Consider the following 27362-nt stretch of genomic DNA (forward strand, 5'->3'; position numbering starts at 1 on the left):
TTTGAATGAGAGAGCAGAACGTCTCCGTTCTTTATTTTCCCCTCCTTCTAAACTTTGAGCAGCCAAAGTATGAAATTTCGGGAACTTATCTCCAACAGATGAAGAGCACTGTAGGGTAATAAATTTGACTAATAACTCATTTCTGAATAGGATTTAGTGGCCTTTTGAAATCTGTCTAAAAACTCTCAGAAGGAAAATTTTCCAAGGAGCACACGTTAGAGTTGGATTTTTAATATTTAGAATACTGTATGTAGCAATTAGCTTTGTCTCCCTGGTTGGATGGTTCATGCTTCAGATGCCACACGGAAGAATGGCGGTTAAAACGTCCTTGAAATATGACAAAAGATGCTGTCGGTGGTGTGGGTCCCTTCAAGATCCTTTCTGTCTCCAGTGACACCGAAGGGAAGTGTCTTGTCTGAGCTCCAAGGGCTGCTAACGTTACCCAAAAGCTCAGAGATTGTCCAGGAAAGAAGTACAGCCTCAGGTGCCCAGAGGGAGAGGAAATCTCTGGCGCATTCGTGCAGAACAAGAAAAGGCTTGTCCAGTCCATTAAAAGGCTATCACTGTGTCATGTCATTTGTTAAATGACGAAATGAAATCATCGTTTATGAAAATGAGATTCCAACATGAACTTATTGCCTAGGGCCTTTAGGAAAACCTGATGAAAGTATTGAAATCTCTCTGTAAGATGATTTTTAGGCAGAAATGCGTGAAAGAGTAATTTTTCTCTGTTTCATTATGCTCTTCCCATTTCCGCTCAAGCCTTTTTCCTACTATGGTTTAGAATTTCCATCTGATTTCCTTCTGTGTGGCATGTGAGCCCTCCTCTATGTGGCTTCATAACACTGACCAGTAAAGACGATAGAGACCTCCTTTAGGCACCCTCCATTCTAGTGGTAGAACTAACTTGAACCAGTAACTTATTTCGACCGGTTTGAACTTGAACTGACCTAGAACTGAATGAAGGACCTGGGATGAGGGCCCCCCCGTGGAAGTACCATTCTGTAACACACTCAGTGGCCAGCAGTGCTATGGGAGAAGTACGGGTAGGTGACAGATGGCAGGACTTCGGGTCTAATGTGCGTAAATACCCAACTCACTGTTCTGAAAAATCACAGTGGAAATGCTTGTTCTGAAATAGTTTCCAGCCTGTTCTGTCTTTACCAGGACTCCCCAGATGGAATTTGGGAAACCGAATCCCTGAGATGAAATGCTATTCCCTTGATCCGAGTTAGACCCTCTGTTTTTCTGTATATGGAGTTTTCTGTTCATTGACCCTTTTCCTCTGCCTGCATATCGATCTTTATGGGTTCCTGTGTGCCGGGCTCCCACTTTTTAGAGCAATTATAAAAGAGAAAACAGGGTATTTCCCAGACATAAAACTCTTTCTCGTGTCCCAGGGGGTCAGTTAATCCTGGGATATTGCAAGAGTTCAGCGAAACCTAATTCACTTAAATTCTATCACTTCATTCTACCTGGATTCCGGGGTATACTTCTGGCCGCCTAAAGAGGAACAAAGCCAAGACTTTGGTCAACGTCAGAGAATCCCTTTTTTCCAGCATTTCGGTTGACTGCTTCGTGTTTGTCGTCGAGCACACGGACCGTAGAGTTTTAGCAGCTGTTGGGATTTATTGAGCCTGGGTTGTACTTTAAACTGCTTGTCTGACATTTTTTGCTGCTTATTTTTAAGTGGGCTTCGTGTTTCATAAAATCCTAGAGCTGGAAAAGGCCTTGGAAAACTTCTGGCTTGACCCATTTGTCTTAGACGCGAAGCAGCACACAGGCAGGTGTCAAGAGACTGCTTCAAGGTCACAGAGCCTAAAGAGGCCAAACCCAGGCTAGAACCCATGTCCTGACTCCTGCTCCCGTGTTTCCAGTCACTTACATCCAGACAGGATTCCATGATATTTTTCACCTCTGTCCAGCACCAGGAGGACAATTTTCCAAGGAATGCATGTTATTGTTGTGAATTTATAAAACTTAGGCCATTTTATACAGCTGTTACTTTTCTTCCTTTTTGTTGTGTGCCATTTCTAATGGGTACAAAGGTGGAGAATCTAGAGCATAAACCCAATAGCTAGCTTCAACGATTTTCAGCTCAAGGCTCACCTTGCTTCTTCTACATCCCTCCGGACTCTCCCACCCAGATTATTCGGTAACAAACCTGGACATCCTGTTATCTTACCCATAAATATTTTGGTATGTGTCTGTGAAAGATGAGTGCTTTAAAGAAAAAAAATCATAACTATTATGTTATTATTAGCCCAAATAAATTAGCAGTAATTCCATAAGGTCACAGAATATTCCAGAACCTTTTAAAGACTCTATTACAAATACTATTTGACCATTTATTTTCAAATCTGTTTTTTCATTCAAAGGAGAAACCAACTCTGATGGTTGGTCCAGAGTCCACAGGTCCAAAATCCTGTGAAGGTTGGTGTTTTAGGTCAGTGGAAAAAGAGAGGGGCTAGTCAAAGGTTCTACATATCAGGGATAAAAACCTGGCATGCCTTTACAATCATCGAGGAATTGGTTAGATATTCATTTGATTTTGGAGTGTTTTAATTCTCCTTCCTACCGAAACGAGTCAATTTTAATACGATGTCCAAAGACCTGGTAGCTGTTCTTTTCATATCACTTTGACTTAAGGATCAGTAGATTAAAGAAACTTATCTCCACAGGAACGGGGAAAGTCATGGCGATTTTGGGTGGTGGGTGCGTCGCTGATTTTTCCTTCCCGTCGGCAGATGTGAATAGCCTGGGCTCCTCAAGCTCTGGTTTCCTCAGATGGGATATAAAATATTTTATGTTCAGAGATGTGTTCCGTTCACCAGAAGTGACGTTCCAGGGAAGCATTTTCGGGGAGACAGGTGGATGCTTGAGGGGCACCCCGTTGATATTGCATTTCTCGTTTCTTCGACCTCTGCTTTTAAATGTCTTCAGTGAGAGAAGCCAAGAGCAGGTTTTGAATGAATACCCCATCTCAGTCGTATATCTAGACTGGCCTGGAATTTTGTGTTGCAGGATACAGAACACATAACAAAAATTTCCTCCTTGGCTTGTCTGGTGTCTTGAGAAAGCTATGAATTTTGTCAAGCTGGCTAAAACCAGACGTTTTCTTCCTTAGAGGAAAGATAGGGAGAGCTGGGTCCTGGGAATGAGAAGCAGGAAGCAGTATTTTCCGGAAACCAACAGGCATTAAACTTGACCATATGCGCCCGGCATGAGGTGAGGGGGTGCGAACCAGAGAAACCCCGGGCACTGGGGAGGGACAGCACATGCCCCGGTGTCGGCTCTGTCCCTGTGCCCCTGAAATCCTCCTGTGGACAGAAGTGTGATTTGAAGGCAGTTTCAGACTCACTCAACGTAAGTCAGACTGACATCTGTGATGACATGAAAACCAGTGTCACGCGCTGATCAGGGCCACAGACACAGCTGTGACTTGCTTGCTCTCCCCACTCGGTCACAGCTTCCCCACGACCTGTCATACAGTGTATGTTGTCATCACTGAATGCCTTTTCTCTCTGCCAATGGTTCTGGCTGGTCTAAGAAGTACAGGGTTTTAGGGAAACCAAAATCCAAAAAAAAAAAAAAAAAAAAAAGAGGCAGGATTGTATAGCTGATCTATCCTCTTGGCTGGAAGAGTAGAAGAGCTTTTCGTGATTCGGGGTGAACACTTGGGTCTCCAGGGCCAGTGCCCTGGGATCAGCGCCTCCTGTCGACAGCCTCTTAGCTCTGGCTGAGTTATGGGGACTCTAATTGTGCCCAGAAACAAACGAGGCTCCTCCACCTGTGGGAGCTGTGCTGGGCCGGCCGCCTTGTACTTGCTTGCTTAGTGGCGCTGAGGAAGGAAAAGGAGATGCCTCTGCTTCTAGAAGCTAAATAATGTGGACGTCCAGCCTGACAGATGAGGAAAATTTCTGTCTCCCTCCCTGATAGTCAGTTTACCCACAGCCCTGTTAGAGGCAGCCCACTCTTAAAATTGCCTGTTTGTTTACTTATCACCATTGGCTAACAGCCAGAAGCCCAGACTCACAGAGCATACCCGACAGAGGGAACCTGAGCCACCTCCGTAGCAATGCCCGTGTGGAAAGTACTGGAAGAGTTCCAGCAGCAACCCGTCTCCCCGGCTCCGGTCATCTGGGATTGCTGGCCATTGGGAGGGAACTTCCCCGGCCCAGAGGTTGGGCCCCAAGTGGCAGGGTAGACACAGAGGATTCTGGAAGGGAATAAGGAGCAGGGGGTCCAAAGGCCTATGAAGGCTAGAGGGTGTGATGGGGTTTCCGAGGGTTGCTTGGCAGGGGGTTCGGACAGGCAAGGTGAGGGTCCTGAGCGTTGGCTGTTGCAGAGCACAAAGAAGGGACTGCGGGAGAGAAAGCCTCCTTGGAGTCGGGCCTCGGACTTCAGAGATGCTTTGCCAATGGACTGTTTCTACCTGGAGGCCACCTGGGTTTTTTGGTAACACAGACCTGGAGAGTAAATCCTGCCTGTGTGTCTGTGGATCCCTCCAGGGTGCTTTGGGGGACACAGGAGAAGGGGAAAGCGCTAACATCTGGGTAGCCGTCGGTACTGCTTCCCAGGCGTAGGACGAAGACAGACCCAGACTGGAAGAAGGAACCTGTCAGTAGGCAAGGGACACAGTCTTTTTCTTCCAACTGTCTTTCTCTCTGATACCCTTTTACCCTCCGAACAGCAGGTCCCAAGGACTGACATCCATCAGCTGAACACAGAACAATCCTTAATGACAACCACCTACCTACCCCTCCTCTCTCCCTCCTGTCCTACTGCAAATATTCCTTCGGTACCTTCTGTGCACGAGCAATAATGCTAGGTACTTGGAAGACGTGTTTCTGCCCATGCTAAGAATTCTTTTCTAGGGCACATGGGCTCATAGCATTAAGCAGACCCGCCCCGCCCAAGGATGTTTCAACGACAAAGGTGTCACTCACGTTGGGGGGTCCTAGAGCAATTACAGTCGTGTTTTGGAGAGACAAAGCAATGTGTCCTTAGACAGGATTCTCTCCCTAGCTTCCCCCAGTTGTCACGAAGGCGCTTTTTAAGCTGGTTGAGGCTCTGAATCTACCTGCTTTCCCCCCTTTATAATCAGAGGCATTTTTGCTAATTGAACTGTGTAAATACTTATTAGCGGGCACCCTGCTGAGCTCTCTACGTACATTTTCATATTCATTCTTCACCCAACATCAGGGGAAAGCTATTTTTCCGATCTTTCCCTTAGAGGAAATGATGGCTTAGCAGAGATTTTGGACTTTGTTCAAGGTTATGTATCTAATAAATGTTCGATCCAGGCTCCCAAACCCAGACTCTTCCTAATACCTTAGAATGGTAGGCAAATATCTTAGACCCATTCGTATCCTCATACCCCATGGGAGAAAAATACGGTGTTGGAGACCTCTGTTTCTCTTTGTGATTCCCGAGACAACTTCCTTGTTCAAAGGATGGGGATTCAGGCTTCAAACAAGACCCCCCCCCCTTAGACTGTGCCCATCAAATGGGGATAATGGCAGCTAACATTTGCAGTGCTTCTTTTCTATCAGCTGTTGCTCCAAGAAGTTCATGTGGATTAATTTATCTGAAACTGAAGAATTTCTGTTTGAAACTAAGAGTTCTATTACACACATACACACACACACACACACACATACACACACGAGCGTGTGTGCACCTTTTTTTTAAAAGTAAGCTCCATGCCCAGCATGGAGCCCAACGTGGGGCTTGAACTCATGACCCTCAGATCAAGACCTGAGCTGAGATTAAGAGTCGGATACCCAATTGACTGAGCCACCCAGGTGCCCCCTGAGAGAGTTCTCTTCTTATCTCCATTTGACAGTAGAGGACATTGAGGCACAGGGATGCCCACATGGGGATTATCAGTGGCCCAGTGCATTTTTGCTGAGGCCAGGGGGCTCCAGAGTCTCCCTTCAGGGCCTCTCCGACATGCCACCTGGATCCCACATACTCCTGAAGCTTCATCCTGTTTGTTTCCTCCTGGCTTCCATGGAACCCGAGGAGGAGGCGTTTGTGAGGTCTGAGGCAGCGCGGCCTAATTGGGATCTGGATGCGTCCTCTTGCCTGCTCTTTGCCAATCCCGCAGTTACTTCTTATTCTGACTTGCTTATTTAGCGGCCCTGGGGCTTGGCACCCACAAGACTACAGGTTCACACAGTCCACACAGGAATGAGACAGATTCTTGCTCCTGTTAATGGGCTTTAAAGATCTTGAGGGCTATTTTTTTTTTCCCCACCCGTATCTCCCACTTGATTTTTTCGGGTAGTGCCCAAATCCTGCAATTGTGCCAGTGGCTGGAAGGGCTGATTCACCACTTAGCTGTTCCTTGGACTGTTTTGGTTTGGTCAGAGGAAAAGGAGTAAATGCTTTCTTTCTCCAGAGCACAGAAAACAAGTTGGCTTCTTCCCTGTGTACGTGATGCACAGGTGTCCCCTAAAGGGAAGCTTTTGGCTTTTATAAACTGCCAGACAAGTTCTTGAAGTATTGTTGGGTCGTCTGGCTTTGTTGTTGTTGTTGTTTTCTCGATGAATCTAGCTTTGGTTTAGGACTTTGAAAGAGAGTCGAAGGATTGTCATCAACACCGTTGTGTTGACTTGTGTCATCCCCAGGTTAATATGTTGAAGTCCTAGCCTGTAAGATCTCAGAATATGACCTCATTAGGAGCTAGGGTTGTTGGAGATATAATTAGTTGAGACGAGGTCATACGGAGGGCGGCCCCGAATCTGAAATGACTGGTGTCCTTACGAAAAAGGGGTAATTTGGACAGAGATACACACACAAGGAGGATGCCATGTAAAGATAGGGAGGTTGCCCCTGCCAAGGTACACCAGCAGTTGGCAACCACGGAGAGAGGCCCGGGACAGGCTCTTTGTCGCAGCCCTCGGAGGGGACCAACCTTGCCGACACCTTGATCTTGGACTTCTGCCTCCAGAACTGTGGGACAATTTCTGTTGGTGTAGCCGCTCAGTGTGTGGTATTTTGTGAGGGCAGCCGTTGCAAACTCGTACAAATTCTTCCCGTAAGCAAACAAATAAAAGAAAATGGCGAAAACAAAAGTGCTAATTTAGCAGCGTTTGTGAAGCTGGGCTTCCCTTTTTTAACATCGCCGCGGCTTGGAGGCAGAGGACTTTGGTGCTGGCGGGCAGCCTGCCCATGGCATGCAGGGGACCTGATGGCTTTAGTCTGAGCCCCGACCCACGTCACCAGGTCCCTTTCACAAGCTCCATATCCCAGAGATAGTCTCCTCTCGGCCTCCTAATCTCTCTCTCTTTTCCCACCTTTTCCTTTAAATCTTCCTTGTTGGATAAAAATACACTGACCTTCCAGCTTTCCCGATCTGGAAGTGAAATCAGTGCCCCCCCGCATGGTGGAAGAAAGGCCACCGTAATTTTAGATTTATTCCCAGCCTTAACCCCTCCAGTGCTTTTACCCTTTGCCTGGGTATTTGGATGCCACATTTTGTACCTCACTATCCGGTGCCTGCCCTGCTTCCGCCACGTGTCGGGTCAAGTTGGAGCCAGTGGGGGACTGGTGTTGGTAGAGAAGCCCCCGACCGGACTGGGCTGCAGCTGGAGGCGAAGGAGGGCGTGGGTGGCACCCATGAACCCTGAAGGGGGCAGACCGTGGTTAGAAACACAAGCCAGCGTGCTGGTGACTTCACAGCTGGGGGATCTGGTGGAGAATCAAAGACACAGGAGAAGAGAAAGAACCAGGCCCACTTGGAGTATGGGTTTGGGATCCGGACGGAAGGCACCGTGGTGTAGACAGTCTGACGGCAGTGGGAAGAGTATGCGCATGCGCCTGGTCAGTGCCTGGGGCTTGCAGGGCTTGGAGCCCAACGCCCAGCAGATGCAGAGCGTCATGGGACTTGCCATTGTGTCTCCCAAGATGAAAATCTCTTGAATTCAAAGCCCTGTGGAGGGCTTTGAGTTTTATGTTTTCTACAATATCGTGCTTTGTGACAGTAATAATTCTTTCCAAAATTTTACTCATTTTCTCTTTGGAATCCTAGTGGTTTCCTTCCTTCCTTCCCCCTTTTCTTTCTTTCTTTCTTTCTTTCTTTCTCTCTTCCTTTCCTTTCCTTCTTTCTAAAGAGTTTATTATTTACTTGCAATAGAGAGAGAGCGCACAGAGGGAGACAGAGAAGCAGACTCCTCTCTGAGCAGGGAGCCCAATGCGGGGCTCGATCCCAGGTCCCCAGGAGTATGACCTGAGCCAAACGCTTAACCGACTGAACCACCCAGGTGCCCCACCCCAGTGGTTTTCACATCTGCTCTGTCTGGAAGGCTGGCCAAGAGCTGTACCAAGGGGATGGGATAAAGTGTGCTGCACCCTGGCCAGTGCCGGGAGGGTGGGAGGTGCTGGCTCAGGCACTGTCGTGGAGCGGTTTGTGCCCATGTGGAGAATCCTGGGGAAGGTGGCGGGACACCTGCACGTTTCGTTGGCTGGGAGCGTTCTCCCCATTTGGCAAATCCTTTTGTTCCCTAGCAGACACCGAAGTAGAGTTCTCCTTGTGAGATGAAACCAGCTACTCCTCACCCTCCCACCCCCCACCCCCTGCAGAGACTTTTTTTTTTTTTTTTTAGATTTTATTTATTTTGACAGACAGAAATCACAGGGAGGCAGAGAGGCAGAGAGAGAGGAAAGGAAGCAGGCTCCCTGCTGAGCAGAGAGCCCGATGCGGGGCTCGATCCCCGGACCCTGGGATCATGACCTGAGCCGAAGGCAGAGGCTTTAACCCACTGAGCCACCCAGGTGCCCCCCCCCCCTCCGCAGAGACTTAATGTATGAATCAAATAAATGCCTAACGAAAATCCTTGACTTTACTACGTTTTGCCTCATTTGCTTCTCTTCGATGCGTGTAAGACTGAGCCAAGAGCTTCACATTTATTATCTTATTTGAACTCCACTAATGTAATATTGTTCTCATTTTAAAGATGGGAAGACTGAGGCTTACAGAGATTAAATCCTCTGTCCAGGGATGAAGAAGTAGTTAGAGGCAGAGCCAGCACTGAGCTGAGATCTGACTTTGAATTGAACTGGCGTAACCAGTCATTTCATATTTAGCAATCCCGGGCTCCTAAGAATCCCTCGTTCCTCTTCCTGGTAGTCCCAAAATAAAAATTTTACTCTAATCTATTATATTGTCACCTCAAAATCACAAAGAAATAGAAAAATGACCTACTGTTTATTTATTGTTACTCCAGCCCTAAGCGACTCCTCCCTGTAAGAACAGAGCTAGAGTGCTCATATAGACCTCGAAGTGTGTTCGCATGGATTATCTCATTGTAATAACGCGGGGTGGTGTTCGAGCTGGGAAGGGGAGCCGGCAGCTGTCTAATGCACTCCCCGCCTTTTCTACATGAAGGTGTCGAGTCTCATAGAGGCTTTGTCGGCTGACTATACTCATCATTAAAGTCTGGCATGGGACTTGAGTTTCCACATGGCCGTTTTAGTGTTCTTTCCCTGAGCTTGCTGTCCCGCCCAGAGCCCCGATCCTCCCCACAACCTTGCTGAGGTTGGTGGGTGAAGGAGAGAGTCTCAGAGCCTTGAAGAGATGATCGCTGAGGAGACCAAAGGTAGTTAGGAGCAGAACCAAGACATGAACTTCAGAGCCCTAGTTACTGTCTTGGGCACCTCCCGTCACCCCACCCCAGCTCCCCAAACCTTGCCATGCGGTGCCCAGTAGGGACTGTCCTCTCTGTAGGTCTCCCAGTGGCCATGTTGTCTTGAGCCCACTGAGAGGGAGAGAGGGAGGGAGAATTATAAGCACATCGTGTCTTACTGTGACTTATTGTGAAAATACTAAAGGATGGCTGGGAACTTGTGTGTGTGTGTGTTTCTTTTATTGTCCTTTATTTTTCTTTTTTATGGTGAAAAAAATCAGATTTTATAAATATTAAGGGATTTTTCTTATTTAGATAACAAAAAAAAAAAAAAAAAAAGGAAAAGTGTACTGCTTGCTTCCATTTCCAGCAATAGAGCTGACACTCTATCCTGAAAAGCCCCAGATTAGAAAAAGTAAATCTATAAATTTCCAGGTGAAATATTTCATAGTATTTCTTGGCTCTTCGATCTCGTAAAACCCAGTGATCTCCATTCGCCATTAAGCTAGCAACTCAAACCCAAGGGAACCGGTCTGCTCGTGCTCAGCAGGGAAACTGGTAGACGGGCCAATTGCAACAAGGTCTGACTATTTAAAACAGTAATAAAAAAGAAAGAGAGAGAGAGAGAGAGAGGGAGAAAAGAAGAGAGGGAAGGAGGAGAGAGAGGCGGGGAGTGGGGGGGGGGAGATGGGAAGAAAGAGGAAAAAGAATCAGGAGAGAGAGAAGGAGAGGAGGTAGCCCAGTGGACAGACAGTGTGGGAGCCAGTGTGTGTGGGCAGAGTTGAATCATTTTAAGGTCTTCATGTTGGGGGGGAGAGCATGGACATGGTGATTAATGTTAGATTTTTTTTTTTTAAATGTAAGAATGTTTGCCAAAATAGGGTGATCCCTGAAAGAACAGAAGGAAAGGAAGAAATGGAATGGAGAACCCAGAGTGAGGTTCCACCGTGGTCTGTGACACAGTAAAGAACTTTGCAGGCTTTCCAGGGGTGGACCCCCGTCTTGGTGGGCAGAAGAAGGTGTCGGTGTGTCCACCCCTGGACCAGGTAGAAGGTGTTAACTAAAAATAATTAGGGGTGCCTGAGTGATACAGTTGGTTAAGTGACCGATTCTTGGTTTTCGGCTCAAGTCATGATCTTAGGGTCATGAGTTCGAGCCTTTTATTGGGCTCCACGCTCAGCTCGGAATTTGCTGGAGAATTCTCTCCTTCTCCCTCTGCCCCTTCCTGCCGCACTCTCTCTCTCCTTCTCTCTCTTTCAAATGAATAAATATTTTAAAAATTTTAAATTAACTTTTACTGAGCACTAACTAATTGCCAGGCCCACTTCTAAGGTCTCATTGTGTATCTCACTGAATCTTGTATCAGTGTATCTCACTGAATCAACCCATTAGGTTGGCACCACTGTTTCTCCCCATGTCATAGACCAAGAACTGAGGAAGAAGAGCTATTGTAGGGCATGTCCACTGTCACCTGGCTGGGAAGCGGAGATGCCAGGGTTCGGATACTGACGTACTCATTCCCTTGTGACTCCTACTCTGGGAAAACCCTTGCAGGGAAGGCCTTGCCCTAGCAAAATTCCAGAGAGAGAGAGAGTCCAGGGAACCATGTCCCTCCAAGATAGCTCAAGGCCTGTCCCCGCCATTCTTGGGTCCTGGGAACCCGAGCCCCCTTCAGCGAACCGGCAGCTGCACACAGCCAGGACCCGTTTGCCCTGACGCCACGGGTACAGTCCAGAGCTGCTGTCCTTGAATTCAGATCATGTGGAACTCTGACAAGTGCGTAGAATCACTTTCTCTTAAACTTTTAGCTTTTGGTGGCTGAGGTTGTGGTAGCGATTACAAGACTCTGTAATGACACGTAAAAGCCAACTGGAGAGTCTAATTGATGGATACACAGGACATATCTAGCCTCTCACCCTAAGCAGTTAGTTTTCACTTGTTACAGCATCTAAATGTAAAATACCGCCTTCGCAATGCCACCTCTTCATTAGCATATGGGTGATGACTCCAGATACATTTATTTGTTAGGACCCAACGTGGATGGATTTCCTTATGCCTGGAACTAAAATAATGTAGGTTTGAAATTGAGAAATGGTTCTGGAAAATTCCATGGAAGGCTTGCCTCCAAGGACTTGGAGGTATTTAAAACACAGTGTCTGGAGTCCAGGAAGCCAGATCAGATATCCCCTGGAAAAGTCTTTGAGATCTGGGAAGAAAACTATGTCACGTAACTGCCCTTTCTTATCTCTGAGTTCCGGTTTTCTCTTTTCTTCATTGCCTTCTGTCTCTTCCTTGTAGCTTCTTATTTGGGTTCAGTCTTTTCCCACATCTAGGATACTTTGCCTCCTTTCTTCCCAGAAGCCACTAAGATAGACAGGTGGAGTTTCCTGACTAGCACAGAGGTGTGTCCACCAAAGCCCAAATGTCGGCTGAGGCCAGTGCTCGACTGTGAGACCTAGTTTTGTTCGTTTGCTGAAGCGTGTTCCATATGTTAAATGTGAGGAAGTGTGACCTTTGCCCCTTTCTTCTGCTGTCCGTTTTCTCAACGCAGTGGCCTGGAGGGAGCCACCAGTGGCATCTGAACACGTCAGTTCCTCCTCCTCTGCGGGAAGCAGGATAGCGCTGGGGACAGCAATCTGGGGAATGCTGAGTTCACGTTCCCTTGACAAGGACCGGTTGGTGTTTTGTTTTTTGGCAAAGGTGGTCATCCTAGCAGAGCCAACTCAATACACGTCTCCCCCGAAACTAAACCTTTGCTACAGATCTTTGAGTCCTTACCATGTTAGTCGGAGGAGAGAGAGAAGAGCAGATAGAGATACCCCAGAATATTAACTATTTTACTTTTGAAAATAACTGGTCTTCTTGGTAACTTCTCTTGTCTCCCCACTGTAGATCTATTTATTTACTCCTATAAAGCAAAACTTAAAAAATTTTTTTGACTAATCTTGAAAGTAGGGTGACCAGATGTCCCCCTTTGCCCAGGAGGGCACTCGTTTAAGTATTTTATCCTAGTCTAATTAATAGCATTGTTTCTCCTTTAAAAAGTGTCCTAGTGGAATAATAACATGGTAACTCTAATGAAAGCTGCTGCAAACGATTTTTAGGTTATAGCTACTCCTCTGAGTTTGAACTAAGGGGTCCACCATGCCTTTAAAATAACCAAATGAATAACAATAGGAAGATTGAAGATTATTGTCCACAAGTCTAATTACTTCAACTCTTAAATATTGAAAGAAAGATAAAAAAATATTTCACATGGACTTAGCAGAAATTATTAAATAACTGCATCTGTGTGTTTTTCACTCCATATTAAAGTTTAAAATGTCGTGGGTAATTATTACACGATATTACCTAGAAGTCCTATTTTTGCTGGAAGCAGACGTCATTATTCTTCAATAGAGGCTGGAATTTCCATATCCGGGGCCTTTTATTTTTTATTTTTACACAATTATTGTAATTAGATAGCATAGGAAACTATCAGAGCTTGGCTTCTTTTCCGATATATGATTTTAATTGTTCACGTCTAACGTTTCCTTAAATTACGGGAAGGCACATGTTGGGAAAAAAAGATCCGCCCTTTAAAACCCATGGGTGGTCTGGTTTGGCTCTTTTCACTGGCTTGGGAAACGGGTCTGTAGCGAACCGCAAACAACGGAAGAAAGAGAACTTCCGAGATTGATTGGTCTGAAGGAGGCATGTGGATTGAAATCTCACACCCCATCCATCCAGAACAGTCGAGGCAGTCATCAGAGTCGCCTGCAGAAATTTGCCTTCTGTTTCACATGCGTCCCTATTCATAAAAACTTACTAATAAGAGAACAGGAATTTGAGGGCTCTTCTAGCAATGTGTGTAAACTTCATTCATACCTTGGAAAAGCAACGGGCAGCTGAACCTTGCAACTGCTCCCATCAGTCCTTCCAGGGGCAGGTGGGTGGGGAGGGAAACTTCTGGACGGGGGATCTCAAGGGTGGAAGCCTGGGTCTTCAGCCTCCGTATGCGTTTGGGCAAATCCCTTACTCCCTCTGGGTCTTCGTTTCTTTGCCTTTAATTATATCTCCTGCCTTGCTTCCCACAGACCTTGGAGACTCAACAAAATGTAAAGTTCCATGCAAACAGAAGGCATCACTTATTACTCCTGAGTTCCAAGTGGATCTGAAGGAAAATGAAATAGCTAGAAGACGGGTTCCCTGAAAGTCCCCAATCCACTTGACATGTCCCCAGCATTTGCTGCATGCCGCTAGGACCACCGTACTGAAGAGGGTCTAAAATTAGCTCAGCACTGCAGACATTTATGGAGGGCCTTGTTTTGGAAAGGCACCAGGCCTCCCTGATGACTAGAGGGAAGCTGTCCCCGGCCACCCCGTTTTAAGTCGCAAACCTTCAGCCTCGGTGTTTGTCCCCGGCTCTATTTCCTTTCATGGCTACTTCTCGATCTTGGTTAACTTATTACTTTATTTGTTTCTCGCTGTCTCTTCCCATGAGGTTGCAGACTCCTTAGTGACAGACGTTTTGTTCTTATGGCTGTTACTTTATTATTCCAGAACGGACAGCCGTTATTAGCACACGGCAGGTGCTCAGGGCACAGTGGTTCTGTGAGCAAAATGGTCCTTGGTCTCAAGGGCCATACAAGCCAGGGAGGCAGCTGGGAGCCTTGTGCCGTATTATACTGTGTTATGGTGCAGGGTGCAGGGAGCGGGGCGGTCGGAGCAGAACAAAGGCTTCTCCCTCTGCAGGAGAACGGGACGTCTGAGGGAGGGAGAGGTGGAGGCTTTGTTAGGGTACCGACCACAGTCTGAGTCTTGAAGGAGGAGTGAGAGTTTCCCCGGAAGATAAAGAGGTGACAGACATCTCAGGCAAGCATGGCGGCTTCCGAGAAGGCCCCGAGACCGGAAATGACGTTGTTGAGGAGTGGGCACCGTTCACCCTGTTGCACACAGTGCAATGAGTGCCCAAGGCAATTCGTTGGGCCTTCGGGAGAAAAATCGAAGGACCTGTATTCATACTGTCTTCTCAGTAAAGGGTGCCACAGGACTGAAGACTTACACTAGCCGAGTGTGCTGGGTGGCTGTGTGCGACCCGGGGATGGCTTGGGGGTACATGGGTGGGAGGCCATTTCTGTGTGCCCCCTTGCTGTGTTTTCCTTTTTTTTTTTTTTTAATTTTTATTTGAATTCAATTTAGTTAACATACGTCTATTACTGGTTTCGGGGTAGAATTTAGTGATTCATCAGTTCCATGTAACACCCGGTGCTTGTTCTATCACCGGGCGTGGTCCTTGCCCTCCTTAGTGCTCATCACCTGGTAATGCCTTCCCTCCACTCCCCTCCCCCTGGCAGCCTCCAGTTTGTTTCCTAAAGTTAAGAGTCTCTAATGGTTTGTCTCCCTCTCAACTTTCATCTTACTTTATTTTTCCTTCCTTTCGCCCTACGTTCATCTGTTTTGTTTCTTAAATTTCTCATATAAGTGAGATCATATGGTATTTGTCTTTCTCTGATTAACTTATTTTGCTTAGCATAATACCCTCTAGTTCCATCCACATCATTGCAGATGCCAAGATCTCATTCTTTCTGACGACTGCATAATATTCCATTGTATATATATATATACACCACCTCTTCTTTATCCATTCATCTCTTGATGGACATCTAGGTTCTTTCCCTAGTTTGGCTATTGTGGACATTGCTGCTCTAAACATTGGGGTGCACGTGCCCTTTTGGATCACTACATTTGTATCTTTGGGGTAAATACCCAATAGTGTGATTTCTGGGTTGTAGGGTAGCTCTATTTTTAACTTTTTGAGGAACCTCCATACTGTTTTCCAAGAGTGGCTGCACCAGCTTGCATTCCCACGAACAGTGTCGGAGGGTTCCCCTTTCTCCAGCTGTGTTTTACATTTAGGATATTACTCTCTATTGCAGATTGTCTATGCCCAGAAAGTGGGTTTTCAGCTCACACCGTCGTCACAGTTCGTCACAAGGTGAAGAGTAACCAGGAGAAGAATTTCTAACACACGAATCCGGCTGGTTATCTTGTGGCAGAACACTTTGAGGAGTTGTTCAACATAAAGATGCAGTATTTTTCATTATAAACTAATGAGAGTTAGTAATCTTGCTGGTACAAGGTTGATGCCACTCACGACAACCTGAGAAACCCACCACTACTGTGATTTTAGCTAGTCTGCTGGAGTCAGTCAAGTATGAGCCGAACGTCCACGGAGACATTGTGTCCGGTTGTGGCAGATATCCTGGTGGCCCCCGGGAGATCTCAGCCTACCTCCAGCAGCGTGGCTGGGGAAGCAGAAATCTCTCACTGTCCTGTACACAGGGTAAGCCTGACATGTACACAAAAAAGGGAGAGTTACTTAATGACTTATTACTACTATTTCCAGGCGTGTCAGTGGGTCCACATTCTACATTTTCTTCTTTCAATCTGTGTGGAGGGGAGGTGGCTCAAAATTTTCAGTCACTCCATTCACTCAGACTGTTTCATTCTCAATCTTACTGGCTCATGTGGGAAAGCCTGGTATGCATCTGTTTGGGTTTCAGAAAAGTACTGGGCCTTTCCAGAGGAAGCCTATCCTTTCTGAGAATGTGCCTAGTCGCCTCTGGCCTTGTAAATGGCTCTGTTTTGGTGCCGTCTTTAATCACTTGAAGCCTTGTGAGCATGACTTTAGGTTCTTTAAATGAACAAATAAATCTGCAACACACGTTCTTTTGCAAAGACAGCTTTTCAGTCTAAGGAGGATTGAAGAGGTGGTTTCCAAGCTGGACGTAGGGCCTGCACCCCGAGATCGTCGTGAATGGGGTTCTCTTAGTTGGCTGAACAACTAGATGAAAACTTTTCTGATTTTCTGAAAGGATTTTAAGCATTTTGAAGAGAGACTTAAAGCTTGCTAAAAGATCCTCATCAGTACTTTTCCGAAGAACAGGGCAGAAGATAGTCCTAACGATGTGCCTATTCAGAATCAAAACCCATTCTGAGGTTTACCTCAGGTTACAAAACTTGAACAGAAGTCATCTGCCTCATGGTCAGTGTCAAAATCTTATCAGAGAAGATCTTAAATAGTTTTATGATTTCTAACTGTGTTCACGTATGATTTGGGGCTTCTCTGTGCTAGTTAATAGAAAGACTGAAACGTTTAATCTTTTTTATGACTACACAGTCTGATTTTTGGCTTCAGCTATCTAATATTGAGCCAAATTACTGATGATCAATTTCCATTTTTAATTGAAAAACTTATTTTGAAGTATGTATTTAAATAAGTATATTAGGCATATGATTATACATACATACATACATATATATATATATATATATATCTTATTTTAGTTTTTGGTATTTAAATTTGTAAAACAGTCTTATTTCATTGAAGATTTTAGGTGACCCTTTATGTGTCTTTGGTAAGTGACACTGGCTTTCTTTTTATGGGCAGCTGCTGCTTCCCCAGTGACTTGACTCAGACCTTTGGGACAAAGGAAGGCAGTAGAAACTGGGAGGAATGTGGTGAGGACTGGGGGTGGTGACGGTCATGGAATGGTTGGGAGGGAGCCGAGAGAGAGAGAGAAGCATAGGCTGGTTGATTCCCATGTTCTTGCTCTATGAGACTGGATGTCTGGGAGCGCCATTCACCATGCGTGGAAAGGTATGTCAGAAAGCCAGAGGTTGGGAGAGAGGGGATAAAGATGATTAATTTTGTGTAATGGGCAGCTCGAGTTTGATTATCCGTGGAGAATCTGGGGAAAATAGTCAGTTGGCAGTAGGGAATAGGGATTTGCCAACTAGGGGAGAAGTCACATGGTAAGAGCTTGGGGAAAGCTTTCACTTACAGGGTTAACACTAAGCAGAGTGTACAGTTGAGCTCAGCTCGGGAGACCGACGGAGCCCAGAGAAAGCCAGTGTTTCATGGGCAGAGGAGAATTGAAAGGTGAGTTGAGAGCCAGCAGACAGGGACAGCAAAACAGACAAATGAGAGACGCGCTTTGAAAGGAGAACGGGGGTTGCCTGGGGGGCTCAGTCAGTTATGCATCTGCCTTCGGCTCAGGTCATGATCCCGGGATCCTGGGATCGAGTCCCACATCCGGCTCCCTGTTCAGCGGGGTGTCTACTTCTCCCTCTCCTTCTGCTGCCCACGCCCCTGCTTGTGCTCTCTCTCTCTCTCAAATAAGTAAATAAAATCTTAAAAAAAAAAAAAAAAAAAGAGGAGAGAGTGGAGACACCAGTACCAAGCAAGAACCCAGAAATTACTAACTTCGCCGGTGGTTTTTACAGTGTAGAGATCATCAGTTAGCAAGAAAAAAATTGTGTGTATAGTATTTAGGAATTAGATAATATTGAGAAGTATGAGAATAAGAGCCAACATATGTAGCATAAATAATAAGTGCTACAGAGTTCAGAAAGGGGGAGGGTCCAGAAGTAAAACGACCTCTCGGTTTCTGTGTGTGGAATCACCAGTCCATAAACCTTGAAGGTATATCTGATCCTCTCTCCTCGGTGTGTCCTCCTCCCCTGTCCCCTTGTAAGATCAGCTGTGTAGGTCTACAGGTTCTAACCATGCACACTTCTCCATTCTTCCAGTGAGAACTCAAATTCAGACTCGCATCGTGTCAGCCACACTATTGCTCTAGTCTCCCAGCTGGTCTTTGGGCGCAGGGCTCTTTCTTTTCCAGGTAATCCAACACTGTATTGGAAAAAAATTTTTTTTTGAAACAGCATTAGAGAGGTATAATTCAAATGCCATAAAATTCACCCATCTTTAAATGTCTGGTGTGTGTTGATACATTTGTGAAATTTTCAGCCATGGCCACAGTTCGATTGTAACAATAATAATAATCTGTTTGTAAGTACTACCCAGTTATGTCTCTCCTTTGCTCCATATTCATTATGCCCCATTTCCTTGTGAATTATGCACAGTCTCTTCGTCCTGAGTCTTAAGCGCTCCCTCCACCAACTGTCCTGCAAAACCTCTCTATCCCTGTTGCTTACTCTTGGGTACATCTCCCTACTTTCAGGTGGATGAGACCATCAGCTTCCTCTGTTGGTTTCCAACTCCGTGTTGTTGCTCAGGCTACTTTTCCGGTTGGTAGGAATGGAGTGTTAGAATGGAGTGTTCATTAATATTCCTCCTTCTCTTCCTCCCTTCCTTCCTAATACACATTTAAGGAGCAAAAACTCCAGTGTCTGGAGATTCCTAAAAGGAATCTTAAAAAATGTGTTCTCTTGATCTTTCCAAATTCAGATGCGTCCTTGAAGGACCCGTTTCCCACTAATAGCTGGGTGGCGCCTGGCCCGGCTGATTTGCTTCTGAGCGTGTTCCATGCTCCTGGCCTCCCTGACGTTAGCCTGTGTTTTCACGGGTGATGAGGGAGAAGAGGTGTGCAACCACTGTGGGCAGGTCAAATGACCAGTCGGCACTAGCTCACCCTCCTGGCGACAGTGCATGCACAAAACCACTTCTTGAGGGTGGCTTTGTTTCATGTCCTCCATTCTTCTTCTTCTTACCATTTTGATGAAACACACATAAAAAAAACCAGTTACCATTTCGATGATGTCTGAGATAGTGGCATGAAGCCCATTTCCATTGTTGGGCAACCATCAACCTCCAGAACCTGCTCGTCTTCCCAAATGCAAACTCTCCTCGCTCATCTCTAAGCCCCCTTCCCCACTCTCCCTCGGCCCTGGTGACCACGATTGTTCTGTGACTGTGGGTTTGTCTACACTCGGTACTACCCCATTTAAGGGGAACTATACGGTCCTTTTGCGTCTGGCATCTTTTCACTTCGCTTCATGTCTTCACGGTTCACCCACGGTGTGGCCCGTGTCAGAAGGCCTTCTTCTTTAAGGCTGAGCACCCTTCCATGGTCTGGGCAGCCCACCTTCTGTTTGTCCATTCATTGATGGACACTCAGGCTGTTTCCACCTTCTCTGGACTCTCTTCTTGATCCCAGTGACTTTAACACTTGAATCCAGGTGTGTGAGGCGGTGAATGCTTCAGCTCCTGAGTAGGCTCTAGCCGGACTGGGTGTCGTTTTCGTCTTTCTTGGTTTGTGACCCCCTGAGCGGATGCTGTGTATTTCAACTCTGCAACTCAGCAACACCCACCGCATCAGCGTCCTCACTGCTAGCAACCTTGGCCCCCACGGGAATCCAGTCTGTTCTGTTAATCTGATACAAAGCAGGGTTCACAGATGAACAAAAGGATCTAGAAAGGATTCAAGTTTTTAAAATGCTTCCCTCCCTTGGTGTTCAATGGTAATAACATTGCCTAGCTTTTACTGATGCTTTCTACTTGTTAGTAGTGAACCTCACATCCTCTCTACGAGATTTGAGAGAGATATTGTTACCACCACAAGTGACAAAACAAATGGAACTCCAAGACTAACTTGTCCCAGGGAATGCACGTATACTGGGCATCCCTGCGCTGTGCCACCCTGCGTTACTCCGCTGCCATCAGTCTGGCATTGAGACATGCGCCGCATCACAGTGGTGCCAGTGCCCTCCGTCAGCAGGCCTCCCAAACTCAGGCCCCTCTTGGTTACTTCTCCTTGGTCAATCTCTCCATCTCTGTACGTCACTGTCTTTGAGGGTGGCACTTGCTGACAACCACTACTCATTACGGCCCTGGCGGGAGTGAATGGCAAGTGACAAGGAAATGTGTTTTCTTCTGTGGATTTACCACTTCTTGGGCTGTTTCAGCCACCACCTGTCTAGCATCTTCTAAGAAAGACCATACGTGCTGGAGCTTTCTGTTAAAATGGTAACTAGCAGTTTGGAGCCTGGATTAAGGAAGACAACATGTGGGCACAAGTGCCCTGGGGTTAGAGCCTTGGTCAGCTATCTTAGTTAGCCGCCTTCGGAGGCCAGCATGTCCGGGGCCCTACGGATGCGCAAACATGTGTATATAGGGATGTAGGAGTGTAGATATGTGTCCCATAAGACATTCCCCCAATTTCCCATCTCACAAGCCTCTGAAATAGCTAAATAGCTCTAGTCCTTCAGGGGCATGCTCTTTTCCAGATTTACAACCTCAACCACACAACTGCCCGACTTCAAGGGTCTTTTATTTTATTTTTTTACTAATCAGCTCATTAGTCAAAGTAACCTATTAATATCATCTGCAAATCATGTTTTTGGAAGAAGCAGAAAGAGAAATTACTATCAGACTTAGAATTCGGAATTTTAGGAGTGCCTGGGTGGCTGAGTCAGTTAAGCATCTGACTCTTGATTTCAGCTCAGGTCATGATCTCAGGGTTGTGAGATGGAGCCCTGTGTCGGGTTCTGCGCTGGCCATGGAGCCTGCTTGAGATTCGGTCTCTCCTTCTACTATCTCTCTCTCTAAAAAAATAAAATAAAAAGGTCAAAATAAAAAATGAAAAAATTTAAAGAATTCTGATTTTTGTTTGACAGATACTTTAATCACAAAGTTCCAGGCACATATCACATAACAGTGTGATGATGCTTTCCTTTCTGCACACTTAGATCTCTCACCATTCCACTCATACTTGGGCAGAAAAATGAGGCCACAGGCAACTTTGGCTGCAGCTTCAATGGATGTTCCATTGAGGAGTTCCAGGTTGAGGAGTCGAATATGCCAGTGGGAGTTGTCAGTGTTCTATGAGTTCACGCCCCTGCATCCAAGGATACTGTGTGCTTAGGAAGTCCCGGTCTGAAATTTGTCTCTTCTAGGCTATAGGGTCAAGGCTTAGACCTGTTACCCCTTATGTTTATATTGATGTTTATTTCACTCATATCAGCCTTTACTCCAGTGATTCAGTTTCTCCCCGTTCTATCCCATGTTCAGTCTGTAGTCAGTATGGGCTTTCTACTTCTGAGGGGGGCTTTCTGTGCACAGCAAGGATTGTTTACAGATATTTAGGTCTGTAAGGTTCAGTGTGCTAGAGGTGCAAATTCAAAAATCGGATTTTCTTTTACTAGAGATACACATTGAAAAAATAAAAATGTGCTGAGGTTTTTAGATTCAGTGAGCTGCGTTTGTAAATTTAAAAGAATAAAATAAAATAAAAACTGTAACTCTTGGGGGAACTTTGAAAAACATTTGATTAATTCAAATTTAGACTAAAGTCCCTCTACTCAAGGATTAGTTCCATTTAGAAACACAGTTAAGCACATTCCCTTAAAAACTTAAGTTGCAGGGCACCTGGGTGGCTCAGTGGGTTAAAGCCTCTGCCTTCAGCTCAAGTCATGATCCCGGGGTCCTGGGATCAAGCTCTGCATTGGGCTCTCTGTTCTGCAAGCAGCCTGGTTCCTCCTCTCCCTCTGCCTGCCTCTCTGCCTACTTGTGATCTCTGTCTGTCAAATAAATAAATAAAATCTTAAAAAAAAAACTTAAGTTGCATTTATAAATTTGGTATATTGAATTTTTAAAAAGCTATTAGTATGTATGACTGGGAAGATTTCAAACAAAATCTTCCAGACTACTAACTCTGGCTTCATTAGTCATCTAATACATGCCAAGTGGTTCTAGCCACTGGAGATGCAGCAATGAATAAAACAGAACAATGAGCAGCAATGAATAAAACAGAAAAATTATTTGCCTTCATGGAGTTTATATTCTTATAACTCTTAAGTTCACTAAACTCTTAAAAACCTAATAAGCTGAAGTTTTAAATGAGAACTTCAAAGTCAGAATTCTTGATACCTTTCAACTTAAAGTTACAAGTCTAAAATTAAGTGTACATTTGGATTAGAATTGCAAAGCAAATGTGTATCTAATATATGTCTATAATCTGATAGTCTCTAATCTGATATATAAATACCAAGTGTACAAATGATTCTTGAGCCTGATTTTAAAAAACACTAATACTGTAAACCTAGTTTGCTTTATCATTTCTCCATTTATTTCTAAACTTTCGAGTACTGAATACTGGATTATGTAACTGAGCTTCTGTGAGGTTCCTAACCCAGTTCATAACCCAGATACATGATTGTCTCATGTAGGTTATGTAGGTTAAGAGACTTGAAATTGGTGGGATGCGGGACCTACAGATCGCATATGACCAGAGTGAATGTTTCCATGGGACAGTGGACACACTGAGCCTGATTTTAGCAGTGACTACGATAACAGGATTCCACGTCCACTTTTTTTCAGACAAGATCAGTTTCATAATATGCTATTTGCTAGATTCAAGCCTTTACTTCATAACCTTTTTTGATGTTGTCTTCTGATTTGGATGGATAAATTACACAACTGTCCCTACCTCGCCTACTTGACCATCTGACCCCATTCAGCTGCTCCAACCCTGTTCTGATTCTTCTGTGTCTGGGTCTTTGACCTTGCCTTCAGCGGTACTCTGTTTATGGGCGCTAGACAATGCCACTCCCCTGCAAGGCCAGCATTCAGAGGTGGCTGAGTGTAGCTCTCCTCCCCAAATCTCCATCCACTCACCCCAGTTTTTTCATACACACTGAGTATTTTCTCAGTTTTAGATCAAGGACAATTCAAGCTTGTTCTCCAGCAAATTCCTGGCTGACCCTTTCCTTCAAACAGATTCCCTCTGCTGAGCCCCTTCTATATAGAAATTCTAAAACTATCCCTTGCTTCTTTGCTTAAAACCCTTCAGCAGTGCACACTGCACTTGGGATAGAATACAAAGCCCTTAATGCAAGTCCTTACATGATCTGGCTCTCGCCTTCCTCCATGACCTCATCACACGCCTTTCTCTTATGCTCCAGCTCCAGCCACACTGGCCTTCTTTAACTTCTTCCAACAGAAGCTACACTTCTTTCCTACCTCAGGTCCTTTGCATGTGCTACTATTCCCACTTTCTGAAGCACGGTTTTCCCTACTCTTTGCTTGGATGACTCCTCAACCCAGCCTCAGATGAACTGTCATTTTTTTAAATGGAGGTTTTTCTTCTTCGTAGAAAGTGTTACACTTTGTGCATTTCTATGCTTACTACCGAGACCATTAGTTGTGTGGGGCTGTGTGTGGTGTTCTGTTTGTCCAGTATGCATCACAGTGCTGGCATATTCTAGACAGTCAGTAATTCTTTGCTGAAAGAGTAAATACCACAGTGCCACAGCAATCACCATTAGCCTTCAGTCATAACTGTAATAATCATTCATATCACCACTTTTGGCTCATGGGAGGTACTGAGTAATTGTATGTTGAATTGGATTGAGCTATCTAAATGTCAGTATCTCAAGCAGTCATTAATACAATTATTTTATATTACCTCTATGTTTCTGGACTCATTTAGCCTTCTATAGCTTCTAATGCTGTAGCCTTTCTGTTCTCACAGTAAAGAAGACATTTTAGCAAAATGTGCCTTTTTGGGGGGCTAGGCTTTCCTAACTTTTTAAAAGTGCCACTGACCGTTAGCTGATTGTCTTACAGATAGTAGTCAATTTTGTTAGGTGTAAATATAAGTTCCGTATGATACTTAGTGATTTTATTTGTTAGCTTGTCTGTTTACCTTCCAGCATCCAAGAGATGGATTAGTTCCGCTGGCTCCAGGTGACAGAGCGCAGCCTTAAGACACTGAATGGAAGCTCTAGTTCTAGATTATCTAATGCTTGTGGCTTAAGCCCCGCCCCCTCCGCATAGTTCTTCAAGAACCTTGCAGCGCCCCCCTCCCATTCAAACCTCGGAATAGCATCGAATTGTGTTAGAACTCTTGAGTTTTAACCATTTAGATCCTTAGAGCCTGCTGTTTTTCTGGGTTTTGCTTTTGTTTTTGTTTTTGTTTTGCTGTATCAGCCTGATAAGATCATAGCCCCGTAAAGATTTCATATCCTTGTCTCTGCACCTTGGCAGCTGTGTCTACGAAACTACAGCATTTAAAAAAAAATGATTTTGAACGTTGCATCGTTAGTGATTTTTTTTTTAAAACGCAAAAAAAATTTAAATGAAACAATGCTGGAAAAGAAAAATCAGGTTTATTTGTGCTGCTTATCACGCCCGGGCATTTTTGGAAACCCAAACGGGGGTATGAGCGTTTTGAAAACAAAAACAAAAAACGGCAGCGGCCCAGCGTCGTCGGGGTTCGCAGCATTGTGACCGCGCGCCTTTAACTCGGCGTGACCTCCGCGTCCCGGGCCCCGCGCCTCGGCCGGGGCGGCGCATCCCGCCCCCCCCCCCGCGTCGCGCGCATTGTTGTCCTTTAGTGATTGGTTGCTGGACCCGAAGCAGCTGTGCAGAGCCGGGCGGTGTAAAGAACCTGAATGCAGGTTAGCGGGCGGCTGGTGACTCACACGGGGGATCGAGGGCGAGAGAGGAAGAGCCGGAGGCCGCCCCCTCTGCGTCTCCCAGGCGGCGTGGACCAGGTGCCCCGGCGTTTGCGGCTGTCGCAGGGGCTCCCGGTGGCGCCCCCTCCTCCGGCTCTTGCCCGCCTCGGGGTTGGCGCAGGTGGGGCAGGCAGGGCACCGCAGACCTCCCGGTTCCCACCGAGGGGGTTCTCGCGCTCTCCGCGAGGGGGAGGGAGCATCCTAAAAATATGTAAATATCCAAGCGCTGACTCCTGGCCGGGGCACCGGCCCGCGGCCCCCGCGCCGCCGCAGACTGTTTTACATGAAAAAGAGAAGCCTGCCGCGATCGGTGCTCTAACTTAAGGCAGCTCGGTGATTAGCATGAGACTGGGCGGCTGCCCTGCTTCCTGCCCTTCAAGAGCTGTTCTGCGCGCTCGCGACCGAGCGGCGGTGCCACCGTGCGGGTGTGGATCGGCAGGCACGGCCTCGTTGGCAGCCATGGCTCCCGACGCCCCCTCGGCCAGTAAGTAGGAGCATGCATGTGTAGGGGGGCACATGCGTGTCGGCGCGCGAGCGCGCGCGCGCACACACACACACACACACACACACGCACGCACGCACACCACCCTGAGCCTCGCAAGGAGGAAGATTGACGAGGCGCTGCAGTTGCGAGGACGACTCGGGCTCTTCCTGGACTCCGCAGGAGCCCGCCTGCCGCAGCTGCTGTCTGCAGAGCCGGCTCGGCTCCCCGTGCACACGCGCCCCCCATCCGAGCCTCTGTAATGAAGACTGCCTCCCGAGGACTGCAGGGGAGGCAGAGCCAGCCTGCGCCCGGGACTGCGGGCCGCGCGGCCGAAAGGCCCTGGGGGACACGACCTGGACCCTGTCAGCCCCACGCCTCGCTCTGAGCCGCCGGGTGCCGAGGGCCTGCCGCCGCCCCTCCGGCTTCCCGGGCGCCCGATCCCGGGTCAGCCCCGGAGGCCTCGGCTTCCTCATTTGTTTGGGTCTTTTGTGCCGTGGCTCACAGTTGGCTAAGCACTCCTGCGCTGAATCGGGCCATTGTCTGCGCTCCCATTGCTTTCACGCTGCAAGTCTCGGCGCCCCCACCCCGCCCGCCCCCTCCCCGCCTCCTCCAGGCCAGGGAGCCTCCTAACGTGCCTTTCCCCCCAGGAATCTGGAAGCTATAAGCCGGGCGGATTGCAAATGAAGTGTAATGCATTGTGGGACGTGTGTAAAATCGGAGCCTTCGCCGTGGGGGTGTGTGGGGGCGTGGGGAGGGCCGGACCCGCCGCTGGCGGTGTAGACGCCGACGAGGAGGGGCTGGGAAAATGTGCGCAGAGTCCGCCCGGGTCGTGCCCGGCGTAGACGGATGAAGCAGCGCGCTGCGCCCCGGCGCTGAGGCCCCCGGGATCGGGGCGGCAGGTCGCGCGCTCCCCACCATGAAGAAGACCCGGAGCACAACCTTGCGGCGAGCCTGGCCTAGCTCGGATTTCTCGGACCGGGCCTCGGACCGCATGAGGTCCCGCAGCGAGAAGGACTACCGCCTGCACAAGCGCTTCCCCGCGGCCTTCGCGCCCCAGGCTTCGCGGGGCTACATGACATCAGGTGGGTACCCGCGTTTCCGTCCCCCCTCCCCCGGGCCGGGTCCGCGGGGCGCGCTCGGTGCGCCGCCGCTGCCGGGGTGCTTAGGTGGGAGGCCGGCCGGTGATGGATGCGCTAAGTTATGGGGAAAGCAGGGAAAAATTAGCTCCCATCCACCATTTTGTACCTCGGCAAGATCCACAGCAGGCCCTCTCAATATGGGGTTGGAGAGCTATTAGTTAGGTAAAATGAGGGAGGGGGCCGTGCCGGGCGTTTGGGCTGCCGGAGATAAATGACAGCAAGCTTCTGGCGCGGCAGCTTTTGTGGCCGCCTGCAGGACCGAGCTGCCGGCTCCTGCCTTGTGGCCAGTTATCCTAGTGGGCATTTCAGCAGCCCCGGCTTCTTAAAAGGGAACAGGTTCCGTGCACGGTTCTGGATGGCCTGAGTCGGGGAAGAGCCCCCACGGACGCCGCAGGCTCGTCCGAGGTGCACGGGGAGAACTCCGTTGGCGCTCATTGAATGCATTCCGTGGGGTCATGGTGTGCATGCGGATGGAACGCTCCCATGATTCGGTGTGGAAATAACATGTGTGGCTTTGAATTAGGCTGTATGGAAAGCATGGAGGCTGTGTTTGCATGTCAGGCAGGAAGGACGAACACAACGGTACACGGGAGCGAGGGCTGCAGGAAAGGGCTGATAGAGTAAAACGCAGTGCTGTTAAAAGCGTTTTGGAAGGAGTCGGTTCCTTTAGGCAGCACGACGGAATGGCTTTGGTTGTGACTTGGGAACCCAAGGGCTAGGGTACTGGAGGAAATGCTGAGGGAGGAAAATCCTGCAACTCCTTCCTTGTTTTCTCCTTACGGATTGCCGACAACTTGTACGCAGTGATGTAGAAGACATCAATTTCTGTTCCTTCTTCATTTCGAAAGAATTCATTTTCTGCCG

General features: G+C 47.2%; 1 protein-coding gene across 6 annotated transcripts in view; it reads left to right on the forward strand.

The window, feature by feature from the left end:
- Positions 1–27362, forward strand: part of STOX2 (storkhead box 2) — a 206600-nt gene that overhangs the window by 74733 nt on the left and 104505 nt on the right. Inside the window, exon 1 of one of the 6 annotated variants that reach the window (XM_004757701.3) lies at positions 22026–26441. The exons of the other annotated variants lie outside the window; for them this stretch is intronic. Coding sequence (XP_004757758.1) covers positions 26276–26441 — 166 coding nt within the window. The 5' untranslated portion in view covers positions 22026–26275. Of the gene's footprint in view, positions 1–22025; positions 26442–27362 lie in introns of those variants that run through there. 6 annotated transcript variants of the gene reach the window in all.

The sequence above is a fragment of the Mustela putorius genome, unplaced genomic scaffold (genome assembly GCF_011764305.1).
Source record: "Mustela putorius furo isolate JIRA1106 unplaced genomic scaffold, ASM1176430v1.1 tig00003932_pilon_pilon_pilon:0A:0A, whole genome shotgun sequence".
Lineage (NCBI taxonomy): Eukaryota > Metazoa > Chordata > Mammalia > Carnivora > Mustelidae > Mustela > Mustela putorius.